At 46.1% G+C, this 17,826-nt stretch overlaps 1 protein-coding gene across 1 annotated transcript; it reads right to left on the reverse strand.

The window, feature by feature from the left end:
• Positions 1–1,648: 1,648 nt before the first annotated feature.
• fgf10a (fibroblast growth factor 10a) lies at positions 1,649–17,152 on the reverse strand. The gene is made up of 3 exons (XM_086153116.1): positions 15,992–17,152; positions 4,573–4,676; positions 1,649–2,376 (listed from the first exon to the last, which is right to left on the reverse strand). The coding sequence occupies exons 1-3, from the start codon at positions 16,434–16,436 to the stop codon at positions 2,176–2,178; spliced, it is 750 nt and encodes a 249-aa protein (XP_086009242.1). The 5' UTR covers positions 16,437–17,152; the 3' UTR covers positions 1,649–2,175.
• Positions 17,153–17,826: the final 674 nt, after the last annotated feature.

The raw sequence follows: 17,826 nt of genomic DNA on the forward strand, positions 1-17,826 counted from the left end.
AGGACTAAGGGATAAGGTTCTACTGAGGGCTTCAAGTTTGAGGTTCCAAACTTGAACACACCTTTGAGGTTCCACTGAATTTAATGAAGACATCTTGGCATAGGAATGCTAGCCCTTGAACTTTACGAGGCAGAGGAGGAGGCGGGGGGGGAGGGGAGGGAGGGGGGTGCCTTGAACACATTTCAGAGTAATTGTACTCGATATGTCGTTTACAGAACACCCAAGTAATCATCTAAACAAAGGACTAGGTGCCCCGGGAGGATGAAAGGAAATTTGACCCCCCTGTGCATCATACTTACTCACGTTCTGACACTGAGAATTCCTGAAAACAAGAGGAGACCTTTTTTAAAGTCATAAACACAGCAGGACAATGTGCGTCCAGTGGATTCCATCAAATGGTGAAATTAGCTTCAAAGCGACACACAAACACACATGCATAAAGATCCGCATGCAACACACATGCAAGCACACGTGGAGGATCAAATGGCAGGGAGGCGAAAATGATGGATGCGATGAGCAAATTTCAACCCAGCAGTGCATATTATTATTTGTGTGTGCATGTGCATGTGTGTGTGAATGCGTGAAGGCCTGCCTGCCTGTGTGGGATAACCTTGCTCTTAGGTCCTGATCCCACTAATTGCTGGAGTCTGTCTTACTTTTTTTTTTTTCTTATATTCCACCCAAAACATGACAAAAAGTCGGTGTGAAAATTTTTCTTTTGAAAAGTGCGAACGTGAAGGAGAGAAATGGCAGAACCCAGACGAGTGACCACAGGAGGGAAGGAGTGAAGGGGAAAGAGAGAGGCAGGAGCAAAGAGGAGAATAAGAAAACATGACATCATAGTTAATTAGAATCAGGTGATAAACAGGGGAGTGATATTTATTTTATACCACATGCCCTGCTCCATGTGTCTATATGTCCCAGGGGGATAGTGGGGGGGAGGCAACAGGTTTCAGACAAGTGAGGTCAAGGAGGAGGCTTTTCCCAGCTGCTAGACCACACTTGAGCACACACCCCCTCTCAGAGCGCGTACACGAGCGAGCTGGGGCCTTTTTATTTTTTTTCTCATGCCTGTTTAGTCTTTGTTGTTATCACATAAAAGACAGTATTTATCCTGCAGGAGTACATGTGTACTTGCAGTAAAAGGGCGGGTGGGGTGGGTGTGGGGTCATGTAGCAGGGAGATGAAGCCCCCTGAACTCATCAGCCAGGGCCCTTCCTGCCGGGCCATTGCTCAGAAAAAAACAAAAGATGTCTAATCTCCGGCAGATTTGCAACATTCTCCTCAGGTCTCAAAGGTAATCCGCACCCCTGTTTGATACATGCCGCTGTTTACTGATTAAAAAGGATTTTGCTGCCGCAAGAAAGTTGCCAAATACTTTTAAAATGTCAAACCTAACAGGGGCGGAGGGGAACAAAAACAAAAAAAAAAACTAAGAAAAAGAAAATCTGGAAAAGGCCAAAATGAACAAGAAATTTGTAATTTTCCACCAACTTTGAAACTCAGACTGAAGTGTCTCCCTGCTACTTAAATGTTAACCTTTACTGACAATCACTACATGCAATAAACATATACATATTCATAAATACTTAAAGAATTCAAGGCAAACAAGCAAGATAAAGACAAATATATTTTATATTTATTCAGGTTTATATGATTAGTATTCAAAAAGAAAAGCATAAATGGTAAAAATAAAAACACAGGAAGTTGTCTTTTTTTGTGTTTGTGTGTTTTTTGGTTCTTTTTTTATGTTAAATATTAAAGAAAATAAATAAATTCAAAGAAAGCTCCCGAGAGTCAGCCTCGCTGTTTGTTCCGGTCTGCATTTCCTCGTCTTTTCCGCTCCCATCCCCTCTATTTTATTCTTTCTTTTTCCCCCCTCCCGAGTCAGACAGAAAATCTAGACATGTGAGTTTCCTAAAGACATTTTTGGCACCAGTCATCTCTTTTCATATTTCCTACCGTGCCGCTGTACTTTATAACTTAAGACAGAAAAATAACATACACATTGTGTAACAATATATCTTATTTCTTTCTTTAAAAATAGAAAAAAAGTCTTTAGGTCCTCTTCCTCCTTGTCCTCAGTGCATCATTCAGGTCTGATTCAGATCTGTCCAATGTCGCCTTCAACCTACTTCCACCAAGCAGGTCACCTCTAAACCCCTCCAACCTCCATCACCATGGCTGAACCACAATGGGCAAGAAGTGGGTGGTGGTGTTCTTCCTCCTGGTCTTCTTGCCCCTCATCGGCTTGCCATTGGCGTTGAGTCCCACAAACATATGCTTCTTCTTGTTGCGCCACTCAGCTGAGGCGTAGGTATTATACTTGTTCTCCTCGATGCGCTCAATCAGGCGACAGTCGGGGCCGTAGTCCCTCTGCGGAGGAGGAAGAGAAAGTGTTAGAGCATGGGTTTGTCAAGTCACAAAATCTGGGAAATGTAATAATTTGACTTTAGCTAATGCATTGCTGCTGTCAGCCATTTTTCATTTTCTTCTCGTAGTGAACATGACCTATGTCTGAGGGCAGAAGGTGAACCAGTTAAGACGGGCAGTAGCGTGTGTGTGTGTTCTGGCGGCCATGCATTTTGTTTCCTGCTTGTGACCTCATTTGTGTTGAAGGTTTGCTGTCTCTACTGTTGGCATACTCCACAAGTATGCCAGTGTCTGCATACTTGTGGGGCTACATTACCAACTCCCATGAGCCTTTGTGTCTTCCTGCTGCGGCTGGTGACTTCACATGTATCGGACAAAACCTATCTGACGATACTCGATATATTTGACCTAGAACAATTGAATGCAAATAATATTCTTAGGGTTTAGGTCTTCCTCCTCCTCCTTATATAACAACGTTCTAGTTATAACTAGTTATAACTGGGTATAGAATACTTCTATTCTTATGGACTTCTGTACTTCTGTACTATCTCTGTACTTCTGTTTTTACTTCTGTTCTGAAGCAAACATGTTTCAAATCATGTTTATAGCACCACTAACTGAGCCACACAAGTTTCAGTGGGGCGAGAGGTGGGGTTTAACTGTCAGCTGTCAATCACAGGGCCACAGATAGGGATGTCCAACCATTCCTTTTGCGGACAATGACGTTTCTGACCTACTGACTGTCTTTGGGACTGCGGGAGAAGAAGAGATAACATGGGGAGAATCCAGGCAGGAGATCCCGGTGGGAACCCTCACAATGTGCCCCCAGTTTGGGGATGGGGGGTGTGGTGTTTTGAGGGTTTTTATGTCTGTGCCAGTTGAGGTTGTTCATCACAGGTGCTTCAGTCTTTATGATAAAAAAAACAAAATGAAAATCATATGCTGAAAAACAATGTTTGTACATCCTGGGTGGTGGTGGGGGAGAAGGGGGAGGAGGTAGAGGGGTTGCACGGGTAGGCATGTGATCAAATGCCTTAAAGATTGGGGCACATTGCCAGCAAAGAGCATCATGACATTGGGGTGGTGACTCTTAATGCATGCAGTGACCACAACCCTCCCAGTCACCGCCTAGCCACCCAACACCCCACCCCTGCACCCACCACCAACTCAAAACCTCACCAACTGAGAGCGGTTGATCTGAGAGACCAGTGTTTGTCTGTTTACTGGGAAGATGCTCTCCTGCTTCAGGCCAGTGTCACCTCAGCAGCTGGTTAAGTGGATGCAGTTGATATTCACAAGCTAAAAAGTACTTGCCCCAACACACACACACACACACACACATACAGACACAGACACAGACACAGACACAGACACAGACACAGACACAGACACAGACACAGACACAGACACAGACACAGACACACAAACGCTTATGTGCACGTACACAATGAAAAACTGACTCGGTTCTCTGGCCACAGCTGTTCAAATTGGTTCCAGAAGTAAAACTGAATATTCCCCTTGTATCCCCTACACAGATATTCAGCTGGAATAAAAAACAAAAATTAAGATCTTGAATAGAGAAATATTTGATATATTTATATATTTAAAAAAAGACAGAAACTGTTGCAGGACATCCTACCTGATGTAAACCAAATAATGATTGTATCCCATTTACTGCAGGGATAAAGAAGTCACTGTGTAAAAGCCATCAACTGTAATCGGATGCTGGGCCCTTCAGCTCTGTGCTGCCACGGCTTGTGTTGCAACGAGCAACAAGACGTCATGGGAATTCGGTTTGGGAGGAGTTGAGAGGGGAGAGGGGAAAGGGCGCCACAGAAAGCCCGTCTGTCTTTCGGCCGTGTGTCATTTCATCTGCGTTGTGGCTCCGAGGGAGACACGGTGAAAGTCGGGCTTTCACAGGAGGGGATGGGAGGAGTGGATAGAGAATGAGATGAAGGAAGGGTGAGAGAGAAGGAGAGAGAGATGAAAACGAGAGATTCTCTCCTGAGGAAGGCTGGGTCAAAATGGAGGAATGATCGGGATTGTGTTTCCTGTTTGTGAATGGAGCGCGGAGGACAGGAAACCAGCTGCTTTCGCCCACACCTTTAAAATACACTTACCAGGGCTGATTTTTTAGGAATGGGGAGAGAGTAAAGGTGGAGGAGATAGGTGGCAGATGGGGCAGGTGGGTGTACTCACCGCTCCATACAGCTCTCCCTTCTTGCTGATGGCCAGGTAGTAGTTGCTGCTGAGTCCTCTGATGGCCACGACACCGACGTCCACTGACTTGATCTCCAAGATACCTGCAACACATGTGTACGTCAGCAGATAATCTGTGATAATCCCAAGGGACATTGATGAAGTGAGGCAATTTTAGTCCCTCACTGCAGTCAAAAACATAGAGGCCCCCAGGTTTATTGTTTTCAGGGAGACAACATTGCCTCCTGTGCCGAAACGTGCAAGGTCAATAACGACTGGGAGCTGCGCTTAGCCCCACTCGAAGTCCAGGTGAAATTCAACCAGACATGAGTAAAAAACGTCCAGAGGTACTGCAAAGGGTTCCACCTTGGCCTGTGCTAGAACCCCCCTCCACCTCTCACGCTGTGAAAATTAGCCCCAACAGACAAACAAACTGGCCGACGCAGGTCCTTGGCCAAGCTAATAACTGATTATTAAAATAGCAGAGTGATACTTTCCTGATGTTGTGGGTCTTGTTGAAAGTGTTTTTATTGGGGAGTTGTGGGACCAGGGGTTGGGGGGATGAGGGGACTTTATGACTCTAAAATGTTAGTGAGGGCCTTGTCTCGGATGTTGTTGGAGCAAAGCTTTTCTAAAATTTGGAGAGACCCAAACGTTCCCAGTTTCATCCTGACAAGTGAGCCCCAGTCTTGTATCCCTCCGCCATGTGATAGTCGGACCTCAGACTGGCCCCCCCGACCCTCTGTTTAGTTGCCAGTTGGCTGGATGCCCTGAGACTGAGGTGTAAGCCAGGAAAAAAACATTTCTCCGTTCTGTGTTTGTTTTTCTGACCTGAGGAGGGGGGCTGGTGGGGGGCATGGACAGGACAGAGAGCAGTCCCGTTGGCTGCCAGCCTGGCAGCGGGTCACAGCGCCTATATCGGTTTTCAAACCCGAATCAATTATTGGTTTAAGCTGCGGTCTCAAGACTTTTTCTTGGTCTAGACCATAAAACTATCTTTGAGGCTTTGAGGGGATTAGCCGCAAAGAGGGCCGGGGGGTAATGCAAGGTGGAGGAGCAATAAAGGGGAGTCAACGCTCTGGGTTTGATAAATCATTTCACCTTTCAATTACCTCCAGTTTTGTAAGGTTTGATTTAAAATCAATCAATCAATCAATCAATCAATCAATCAATCAATCAATCAATCAATCAATCAATCAGATCAATTCAATTCAATTCAGGATTTTTTTCAGATCAAGAAATTGACTCATCCCTTTTATCCTCCTTTTCTTTCTGAAGTATGTCAGTCTTCCCCCACCCTCTCAGGAGCTCGGATCCACGTTTACATCTTGCGCTTCCTCTTCCAACATAAGCAGTGGGGCTACAAAGCTTTTGTCGCTAATTTTGTAAATTTGAAAATGTTCGAGACCCAATGCAAAATACCACAACTTTTATTTTGAAATTATTTCTGCCAACCTTGTGCCGATCATGGTTCCCTTGGGATTTGAAACAAGGAAACCTTCGTCATTCTTATGTTTTGGAATTAACTGGAAAGAAAAAGACAGAAAAAGTCAGAGAAGCGTTGCTGAAATAAGGTTTGTCAGATTTGCACCAGAGTTCGCTCTTTGAAGTGTGGTGACGGCGGCGCCTCCCTCACAGGTCCCTCCCTGGGGTCAAGTAAAGAGTCTGTACCGAAAAAACTTCAAGAGGAAGCTTTTCTTGTTCTTCTCGCGGCTCTTAAAAGCAGCTTGTTATGGCAAGTCGCAGATGAGCATATAAAAAGCAGTGGCTGAACCGCAACATGGCGCTAATCTCTCAGGCGGAGCACTGTTTCATCGCCACCGCACCAGCGGTTGACATTTCCGAGCTGCCGTTCGTCATAACAAGGGAATGGGTGGGGGGGGATCCACCTGCTGGAACTGTGTCGCTTCCCACTTGATGTGGTTTGTCAAAAAAAAAAAAGGGGCCCTTTTTTATGGCCTTTTAAGCGGGTTAGCAGAAGCAGGCTGTTTGCCCGCCAGTTGAAAGGCCGTGCCGCAACAAAAGGCTTATATTGCAGCGACTGAGTTTATGGCAAGTGGACGGTGGGAAGCAGACACACACTCTCACACACACACAGATGCAGGAATGCACATGCAAAGAGGCTTCAGGTTACCATTAAAATACCTTGTTTGTTTCATATGTTTCACAAAGTCGAGGAAATTGGGCTTTTGATTGACAGCATGCCATCATTTTCAAAGAAAGATGGGCTTTGAAATGGATTCTCATTGCGATGCTAACCAACTATGCTAATATGACATAATCTTCCAGCTGCTTCTGCCTCCTTATCATTTCATTGAGTGACAATTCTCATCATGTAATCGTTGACACAGTCCCTACCCCAAACCCCAGAGCATAACATTGGACTGTCCCATCAGTAATGGGAGAGCCACAGCTTGAGGTCAGCATTTCACATGGGAACCCCATTCTAAGGTGAAATCCCCAACTGGTTTGGAGTTTCGTCCATTCCAGCGCCAACTCCAGGACCTGGAACTGCGGCTGTTGCATCCATAATCCTGTTCTCCCACATCCCCACGATCAGCCATTCAAAGGTGGGAATTTGATTGTTTTTTTTTTGTATTGGTACAATCAAAGTAAAAATATGGCAGAATTCAAAGTGTAGGTTGAGAACTTTGCCCAGGTGTCAACCTGACAGGGTTAATTTTGTTCTATGTATTACCTGAGTCGAACATTGGAAATTCCCAGCCTGGGAGCTGCAATATGTTGTAGGTTGAAACGATCCGAGTTTTCATTTTGAAAAGGCTTGTATTTTTCAAAAATGCTCACCCTGCTTCTTCATAACAATGAGCGACATCACATTCAGGGGATACTTTGGAGCGATTAGGGCAAATCGCTGTTTTCTAACCTCCACTTAGCGCCTGGGGTAATTCTTCGACATCACCAGCCAGGTTTCCATACAGATGTGGTGCTGATTTGTGATTTTTCTGAAGATCAGCGCAAAAAAAAATCTTTCCAGTTAAAAGAATATCGTGGAAATGAACCCTTGGTGGTGCAAATTCTTAGGTGGACGCAAGTTCAAACCTTACTTACGTAATCCATAGCAAACCTAAGATGATGAGGAGTCATTAAAACCTGCTGAAAATAATGACGTCCATTTATTTATCTTGTTGTTACTCATCTTGTATTTTTCTTTTTGGTCCTTTTAATGCTAGATTACCGAATTACAAGAGTAAATTAAAAATGTGTAATAGACAAAAGCTCAGGTTCTTCTAAGGCGACACTCACATTAGACAGTCTGAGCATTATAAATAATTCAACTTTTTTTTAAATATGTGAATTCAAAATCTATATACAATTTATAAACTTTATTCTCATATTTTTTTCTATATAATTTTTTCTGTCTCAAAAGCGTTCACCATCCCGGTACCTGTTTAGTCATCAGCAAATGATTTTGCTTGATTGATTGTCAGGTTTAAGCCCCGCTCCCTCTAGCATCATCCATCTTTACTAACAATAATGGATTTGTGATGCCAAAAGATCCAGTGCTTGACATATAGCCTTCTCACTCCATTGAATGTCTGGAGCGAACCATTGTGGTTCAATTGGAGGTGACGGCCCTCATCAAGAACATCGAGGGAGAGCGGACCAGAGTTTACTCAAGGGTTTTTATTCTCTTTTTTTCACTTTCAAAATGGCGTTGCTGTCATCTGTCAAGACCCACAGCGATGGTGCGCCCATCTGCACCCCCGCAGATGGGCCTCACTCCTGTCATGAACCTCTCTTGGTGAGAAGAGGAAATGTCAGAGATAATAGAACTTTTTTTGGGGGGGGTTCCGCTGAATTCCTTTGTCAAATCTAACAAGCATTGTTTTGAAACAAAAACGACCCTGTGTTCTTTCTTTCTTTCTTTTTTTAGATCTGATATCTGATTTGCATTAACTTAGGTCTAAACACCAAGATGTTTTATTTTGGGTTTTTTTCCTCTGGGAAACAGAATGACTGACACCATGTTATGTTCATATCCATGCAAGAACTTCAGGAAAAAAAAACAAATGCGGTCAACTAGCCTAAATAGTCCTTTAACTGAAAACACAAAGCCCTGCTCCAACCATAAATACAAATAAAATATGGCGGCTGCAGTTTTTCAGACAGCATCATTTCCTTTGCATTCTGAGTTTCATTATGGCTCTATCAGATGTCCACACCGCACTTTTTTTTTTGCTTCCGCCCCCCAACCAAAAACCTCATAGGATGGATTTGGACATTTGACATTTCATCTGATCCTAAACAGGTTGATTTGGTTTGTAGTGCAGAAACACCTGGTAGAATGGTAGAACTGGTAGAACTAAGTCCATGCAGTACTTGACTCTTCAGATTGTCATGGCAACAAGACTTTTTTTTGAAGATATTTCATCCCATCCAAGGGAGTTCAAAATATTTAACAAACTGAGTTGCATTGGTTAGGTGAAACACTGAGTTTCATTGCTGCTCTGGTGAGAATGTGTGACCGCCCTGCTGCCAGCTAGCCCACCTTTCCGCTTTGCACCATTTACGTACTCTACACTTGACCTGTTGACGAGTCCTGGACGCTGACCTGCGTTCCAGTCACTCGTGTATTCTGGATTTCACACGGAGTGGTTTTGTCCCCAACAACTGTCTGGCTGGTTTTGACCCAGACTAAGGAAAAAAAAAACAAAACAAAAAAACCTCAGGCCTGGATTAGAGTTTCAATACTTCCTATATTTTTGCGTAAATAGAAATTCTGGCATTGCATTTGTTTCCAGAATGTAATTTGCACAGATTTTTGGGCTTGTAAATCATATCAGACAGAAATAGTGTGTCTTTTGTGTTGTTCAACGAGCTGGTTTCTTCTGAAGACTTGCTTTGTGTTTTTATGAGCAGAATTGTTCTATTTGATCAGACCTCACTGTATTATTTTCATTCATTCTTGACCCAAATTATTTTTTTCCTCTCCTGTCAAAATAGCTTGCATCACTGTTTGCCTGCTCTCAGGAGTCTGTGGGGTTTCAGTTCTGGCAGTCATCAAAGAAAAAAAAAAACAAATTTGAATTATTTCAATATCAAGAAAAAAAAATACCTGGGCGACACCCCTCCCATCATACCAGAGGCATGTCGGTCCGGGGGACAGATAGTGTTAGGTTTCATCTGTGCAACAACCATCCCCGCCACTCTATATTATAATTTGGAATCACTTTCCCCGACCGCAGTGGGTTATGTCACCCCAGTTTAAGAGCAGCTGGGAGGAAACAAAAACAAATTCACTGCGATGTTAATAGCGATTTGATCAAGGGGAGGAGGAGCAACGCAACGGGGGGGGGGGGTATGGGGCGGGTTGAAAAAGCATAACTACTGTAGATATTGTGATTCCTTTAACGCAGTTGACTTTGTAACATGATAAAGTGCCGGCACTGCCAGTTTCTGTCAAAATATTTTCACGGCGCTAACACTCTGGGATTTACACTCTCAGGTAATGTGCTGTGATGGCCGGTCATATTTCACACATTTTCTTTTTCACGTGCACGTCAACCATCAGCGTGAAATTGCCCCGAGAGCAAAGTGTCTGTGTTGAACCCAAATGCTGAGGATCTCCCTTTTGAGCGGGTTTCTGTAAACTCTCTCGCTTTTGCTGTCTCTGCTTTAACCTTTATTGTTACAGCTTAAACATCCGTTTGGAGTCTTACTTGCACGCACGCAGACACACACACACACACACACACACACACACACACATACACACACACACACACACACACACACACACACACACACACACACACACACACACACACACACACACACACACACACTCAGGGTAATTAGCTAGCATTCCTGCCTGCTCTGTTCAAACAGCCATGCTGTCCAGATGCCTCCCTGGACCCAACCTCTCAGCCTTCAGCTCTACCTTTGATGACTCTGTTAAGAGCCTCACTTTCATGCAGCATGTTGTGTGTTTGAGCAGGAAGCACGTGGTGTCTATATGGCAGCAGCCCTGGACATTATCCATTACAGATGCTATCCTCAGCTCCCACTGCTTTTACTGGCTGTGTCGGCTATTAATTCCGCCTGTTCACAAGAACCAATTTAACACCAAAGTGACACTTACAGTGTCAAGGATTTGTCCTTTTTATTTCCCCAGCAACACCAGTTTGACATGTCCGACAGTCTGGCAACAAAGCAAATGTATCATTTCTGGATTAGGACTGGGATGCGGACATCAACTTGGCCAAATATTCTGATGATGATGAAAATGTAAAAAGGAGCTCCAAAATATTGTTACCATAACCCAAAATCCCTCAGACGCCAGAAAGACTCTGCATCTGTCATTTCATCCTATAAAAGTCAGTACTGTTGAAACGGCATGCAGTGATTCCCCCCGTAAAGCCGAGGATTCTCAAGCAAGCGCCAGGTCACGAGACCTCCTGCTGCAGGAAGGGAAACCCGATGGAGCTCCCCAGGAGACTGTCACGTTTGACATTGATTCATATTTCACATGGCTTTCATTTATTTTGGTGAAGCGGGGGATTGACCCCCCCGCGATGTTGCTAAGATTATTCAACTGTACAACACGAAGCCTCCAGAGAATCCTGCTGCTGATATTGCACATTTTCCCCTTCTTAACAGCAAGCGATGTTAACACCACCGAAAAGACGGTGGCATTGTTCTGCGCACATTTTGACTGTAGTGATTAGCTTGTTCCACGTCAACAGCATGGTGGCACTGGGGTTGGTCCAAAGAGGCAGCGCCATTTTTCTCAAGAGGACTAAACTGTATCAGAAATAGGATTCTTCTCACACATGTGTGTCAGATGCAAAGCGGATGATCCATCGGGGGGAGGGGTGGGTTGAGAATACGGAACTAGCGTACATAGTGGTCCTCCCCACTCCTCCGCCTTCCCTCCAAGATAAGCATGATTGTTCTCTGTAGGAATCCTACGCAGAACATAAACAAGCGAAAAGGGCCATCCATCAAAGGGGAAGCTTTTCCCTTCGTAAAAAATAACCAGCTCTCCAGGTTTGGGTCTGTTTTTGGATTCGTGGCAGGTTCAGAACTCTGATTGGGCCTCAGCGGATGGAGCCGGCTGGAAAATGGTGGGGATTGAAGGATGAGACAGAGGATATGTTTTATTGGAGCCAGTTTATCAATTAAGTCGAATCTTAGTAGGGGAGGGATTACGTATGTTTGTGTGTGTGTGTGAGTGTATGTGCATGTGTGTGTATGTTGGATCTCATTCTTGACGCCGCACAAAGCCAGTCGACATTCCCATGATGTCGGAAAGTCTGAACTCTTCTGTGAACGTTAAATGACCCCACACAAGCAGTAACAGGGTCAAAGGGGACTCATACATCTGGACTTCTGGACTCCTGTGTCCAGTGATGAAGGTATCCTGAAAACACTGCTGAGGGGAGTCTGTATGTGTATATGTGTGTGTTTGTGTGTGTGTGTGTGTGTGTGGGGGGGGGGGGGGGGGGGGGCTGCAACAGTATGAGCTATTTTTTTTAAATCAATATTACTGGGTTCAATAACAAAGCTGCCCAGTGACTGGTCTCTAACGACATCCATTACCCACAGGCCACTCCCCGGAATCTGATTGGGCAACACAAACTTTTGTTAGAGTCCAAGCACCTTTTTTAACTAAAGAAAAAATTGGAATACATTTAGCCTTATTGAATCCTGAATACAAAAAGATGTGTGAAGATCAGTCACTTTCTGTCAAAAAACCTGACTTATTTCAGTCTCACAACATTGGTTGAGGCAGATGGCCGCCAGCCTCATGTTCTTTTTTTCTCCCAGTAAATTACTTTTTCTTTCACTAACACGATATAAGTCTCAGGTCTCAGAAAAGGTATGGTATTGGTCAACACAATCCAACTTAACTTCTGAGATGATATAGAAGGAGGAATGAGGAAAATCTGATTACATAACCACGAGCAGATCTTGGTGAGCAGATAGGACGGCATATCAGATGAGGTTGCTGTGTGAAGGACCTCCACATTTTCGGAGCACAGTTGTTCAACCCAGTGCGTATTTTACGATGACGCCTGGGCCACAGTGGCATCTGGACACATCTATTATTTACGAGGAGCGCATCCCATGAAGATGTCAGAGCCGGTCGGAATGTAACGCCGCACAGACACTAACCCTCCACCGCATCTCCTGCCTCCTCATAACTCTTTTATGAGCCAGGCTGATACCATTTCCCACGAGAACCCTAAATATGCTGGCTGTCCATCCCGGGAGAGAAGGAGAGAGAGTGGGATGACGTGACACGCAAAATGTACAAAATAAAATAAAAAAAAAAATATATATATATATACACAAACGTATATATAACCCTGGGTGGTTAATGGAGGCAAAGGTGACCTTGGAAATGCCAGAACATCATGGCAAGACATTGTCAATTCTGTATTGAAAAGCAAATGCTACTGGAAATCTTTCACAAATCAAGAGAGAGAAAAAAAGAGAGAGTGAATAGTCGAGCTAGTCGTGTTGTTTTGGCGGTGGATTAGCAAGGCCTAGCATGCCAAAAATAATCTCATTAGTCCAATCTGAGCTGAGCGCCATTTGTATCCCAGTTGACTTAGTTGTGAAAACCACCGTGACTTTTCCATTAACAAATCTTTCTGACTGGGGTCAAGAGGTAGGGGTCGAGGTTGAGGCTGGGGAATGGAGGATGGGGGGAGTAAGATGTGTGCAATTAAGCTGGACATGAAACATGTGCATTAAATCAGGATGCTGCAAAGACAGTCCATCAATCCTGCCATATTGGGTTCATCCTCTGATTCATTTTGGTAGTAACTGCACACAGCATGCCCCATGCCACCTGCACTGGAGGGGGGGCTTGGTTGCAGGTTCCCTCGTTCAGTGCAACTAGGGAACCTGCAACCACAGGCCAGCAGTGACAAATACATCCTCCTGTGCTCTGCCAGTTAATTTAATCATTTGTAAAACAAGCAGTCTTCAACAGCAAGAATGAGCCACTCATGTTGGTGGTGGGGGTAGTAGGCAATGGAATCCTGACTCGTGTTCTGGACAACGTATGGGGTGAGACAGACAGATGAGACATAACGGCGCGATTGAAGAGCTAAAGGACCACAGATGATAAACGGGCTTAAGGTTTGACAACTTGATTGGAAAAGGCAGTGAAGAGGCCTGACCCCCAAAGAGCAAGGGGCCTGGGGGTGGAGTGGGTGTGTGTGTGGGTGCGTGTGTGTGTGTGTGTGTGGGTGGGTGCGTGTGTGTGTGTGTGTGTGTGGGTGCGTGTGTGTGTGTGTGTGTTGGGGGGGGGGGGGGGGTCAAAGATGTCCTTGTCACCTCTGACACCACCTAATGCTGCTCATTTGCAAAAACTGACCTCCTGAACATTACCAGATTAAAACTCCGTGACAAACACTTTCCCGCTTAATTAGCTCAACATTTCCCTCAGGGAATTATTGTTTTGTTAAAATCTGGTTTATAAATGTGTGATTCACTCTGTACTATCGGACATCAGTGCGAGTGCGCTAACCCTTGCAAAATCCCACACGCCATGTGTTTTTAATCCGCAGATTAAAACAGCAGAAATGTACATCAAAGTTTGTTTACAATGCATGCAGGATGAGCTCAACCCTCAATCTATACAGTATAAATCCACTAATTAATCAATAGAAGTTGAACTTGACAACACACACATACACGCACACACACACACACACACACACACATGCACTCACACACACACACACACACACACACACACACACACACACACACACACACACACTCACACACGCACACATATGTGCACAAACACACGCAACATCCTGAGAAAACCACAGCACCTAATCCTTGTGCTGGTCTCGGGAAGGAATTCTGGCTGCACTTTAAATTGAAAGGTATTCTTTGTCCACCCGACGACTGACTCGGACACCAAGAACAAGGGGAGGCAGACCTGAACCAGCTGCAGAGCATGTACATCGACCCGCAGAATCCAACCGTCACTGTTTTTTCCCCTCACGTTCATGATGCCAAGACATGTTTACTCCTCTGGATCCTCCTTCTGGAAACTTCTATCTGAATTCCCGCCACAGTCGAGCTGCTGAAAGTGATGGATGATCCCTCTAATGCCATGACCTGATGCCATTATAGTAAGTGACATGTTGCCCCTTTATACTTGAGCTCTTTATATGAATGTGTGTAAAAGCATGCCTGAGTGTGTGGGCACGCGCGTGCATGCAGATGCACATGTGAACACATGCGCACGTGTGTGTGAACAGGACAGCAGGCAACAGGAGGGAGGAAGAGACCCTAATTGAAATTCCTTCAGCCATGTCTGGCAGAGCCTTGGTGTCTGAGTGGCACACACATACACATACACACCCACTCACACACACACACACACACACACACACACACACACACACACACACACACACACACACACACAAACACACACAAACACACAAACATACACACACGAACGTTATGTGGGCAGGCACTCAAACATACACTCACACTCATATATTCACACTAGCCTTGGCCCTAATAAAAATGGTCTCTGCCATATGGAGGCCATGTGCAAGACTGGCCCCTCTGTACTGGAGTGTGTGCAAGTGTGTGTTAGTGTGTGTGTGTGTGTGCCCGAATCCTTAGCGGAATAAGCTCATACACCACCGCAGACAGAACACGTAATACATGCGTATGAGGGTTCACGGGTGATAAAGATTAATTAAAATTATGCATTCACTTGCACATGGGCACACACACACACACACACACGCCACACACACATGCAGGTACTCCACAGACTCAAACGCACACAGTGAGACGCACCGTCGCTGTTACTTTGACGGCCCTGTGTGTTGCAGGGACAGGTAGGGTTGTTGGTTGGTTGGTAACCGGATGGTGAAGCTGTGGAATTGATTTTCTGCCCTCAGTCAACCCTTGATTCTGTTCGGTCCCAAAAAACTGCTGGAACCATTTGATATAAGTCCCTGCGACTTCTGTTCTAGGATTATTGGGACTATTGTCATTATTAATATTATTGATATTATTTATTAATATAAAATCCGGGTACAACTGAGGGGAACGCGCCGACACTACATGCAGGGATTCACATCTGGAAGAGAACAAATCAAAATGTAAATGGAACTGAAGGGAGCTGGAACTTTCGCATCGAACCTCACACGTGGCTACTGCTGCAACGCGGGCTTGACAGTCTTCCCCCAGGGAGGAGGAGGAGGTCGGTAATAGCGGCGTTTTTAGATATTTCCTCAAGGAGGAACAACTTTCTCTAGGCATGTTCTAATTGGTTCCAGCGGACCGACATTCTCCCTACCAACCCGGTTACATCACCCCCACCCAACCACACCCAGCGCGTCTCTCGGCCGCAATGAGGGGAAAGCAGCTACTACGCGACGAGGGTAGAAGAACAGGGACTCACTGTACGGGTCGTCCTCGCTCTTGGTGCCGTTGACCTTCCCCTTCCGGTCGATCCGCAGGAAGAACTTTTGGTAGGAGAAGAGCTTTCGGCGCCGCACGTCCCCCTGGAGGTGGTTGTAGCTGCTGCGCGCGTGCCGCCCCACGTTGGCCGCCGAGGACGATGACAGGTCGGTCGCCCGTGGCAACCGGGCGGAGGAAGCGTGCAGCGGCAATGGAGAGGCGGGCGGCAGCATGAGGGCGCCGGGTGCCCGCGCATGGCGGCGGCCGCCGGCTGGCGGCGAGGCGGATAGCGGTGATAGAGAGCAAGGCCCGGGTAGGAGGAGGAGGAGGACGAGGAGAGGGGGGAGGAAGAGGAAGGGGAGGGGTGTCTGCGGAGGTGTGCGGCTGGGGTGGGAGATGGAGAAGCAGGCGACCGGTGCACCTTGTGTCACTGTCCATCTACGCATGGTAGTGGGGCTGGGAGGGCTGAGGAGGTGCTCGGGGGCTGGGGCATGCTGAGCCACGTGCCGGGAAAGGGGACACGAGCGGGAGGAACCCCCCTGACCCACCGGGTGCACCTCCTCTCTCTGGGGAGCCGCAGCCCTCACCGGGACGTCGGCTTTTCAAACCCGCAGGTCAGCGGAGGCGGAACCGAGGGATGAAGATGTCAGTGAAACTGCGAGATGAAAACCCCGAGCCGGACCCTCAGCTTGACCTCCCTCTTCTCCTCCTTCTCCTCTTCCTCCTCCTCCTCCTCCTCCTTCTCTTCCTCCTCCTCCTCCTCCTCTTCTTCTTCTCCCTCCCCCGGGTGTCGTTACTCCTCAGTGGTTCCGCAGGATCGCGTCAACATCCATAACTCAGATCACCTTGATATGAACAACCGGGGTGAGAGGGTGGATGCGAGTGGGGGTCTCGTCCCTCGGGTCTCCTCCCTCGGGACAGTCACTCTCACAGGCGCACACACATACACCCGCGTCCCCAAAGCAGTTATCCTATATAGTACTATTAGTTTTGTTTGTTTGTTTGTTTTTTTTTGGGGGGGGGGGGTGTTGGAGGTTAAAGATGCTACACCAGTTCCGTATATAATTAATAAATACGAATTATTGATACAATAATATATAATAATAATAAAAATAATAATTTAATTATAATATATTATATGATCATAACAAACGAAACAATAAAACAGCTTCCTGCTAAAAGTCCGGAAAAATCCAAAGGCAAAAAATAAGAGTATAGTCCAAACTTTCTTCCTCCTCTGTGTTCTTTCTCTCCCTCCGCCTCTTTGATCCTCCTGCCCGGTCGGAGCTGCTCTCCGGTAACCAGAGTGTGTAACTGAGCACCGGGGGTTCTCGTCTTTCGTCCCCCCCCCCGTCCCTCACTACCTGCGATCTGTCTCTTCCTCAGTCTTTGGCGCTCCAAGCTCGTCTGAGCGCCCCAGCGGCGGGTTGCCTCTCTTCATCCCTCCCGTGTGTGGCTCCCTCTCCTTTTCGGCCCCCTCCCTCTCCACCCCACCCGCCCCCCGCACCCTCCACCCCTCTTTCCTCTCTATCAGCGCTGGTTATCTGGAGTGTCTCCGAGGTGACCAAGTGTTCCTTCCCTCACCTTATTTACCTGCTGCAGTTTCCCCAGATGTCACCTCTTGCTGTAACTGGCTTTTCTTTAGAACCCACTTGGCTTCCAAGAGCTGTGTGCAGTTTTGCGTGTGTGCATGCGCGTGCGTGAGTGTGTGTATGTGTATTTGGGGGTTGATATGTCACACCCCCGTTTTCTCTTTCCTTCTCTCTCCCCGGTTATTCTGTCTCCTCCCCTTCGCAAACCAAACCCTACCAGTTGTGCAGTTAGAAGTAAAGAAAA

Source organism: Fistularia commersonii, chromosome 9 (genome assembly GCF_037954325.1).
Source record: "Fistularia commersonii isolate RoL2024-O1a breed Wild chromosome 9, RoL_Fcom_v1.0, whole genome shotgun sequence".
NCBI lineage: Eukaryota > Metazoa > Chordata > Actinopteri > Syngnathiformes > Fistulariidae > Fistularia > Fistularia commersonii.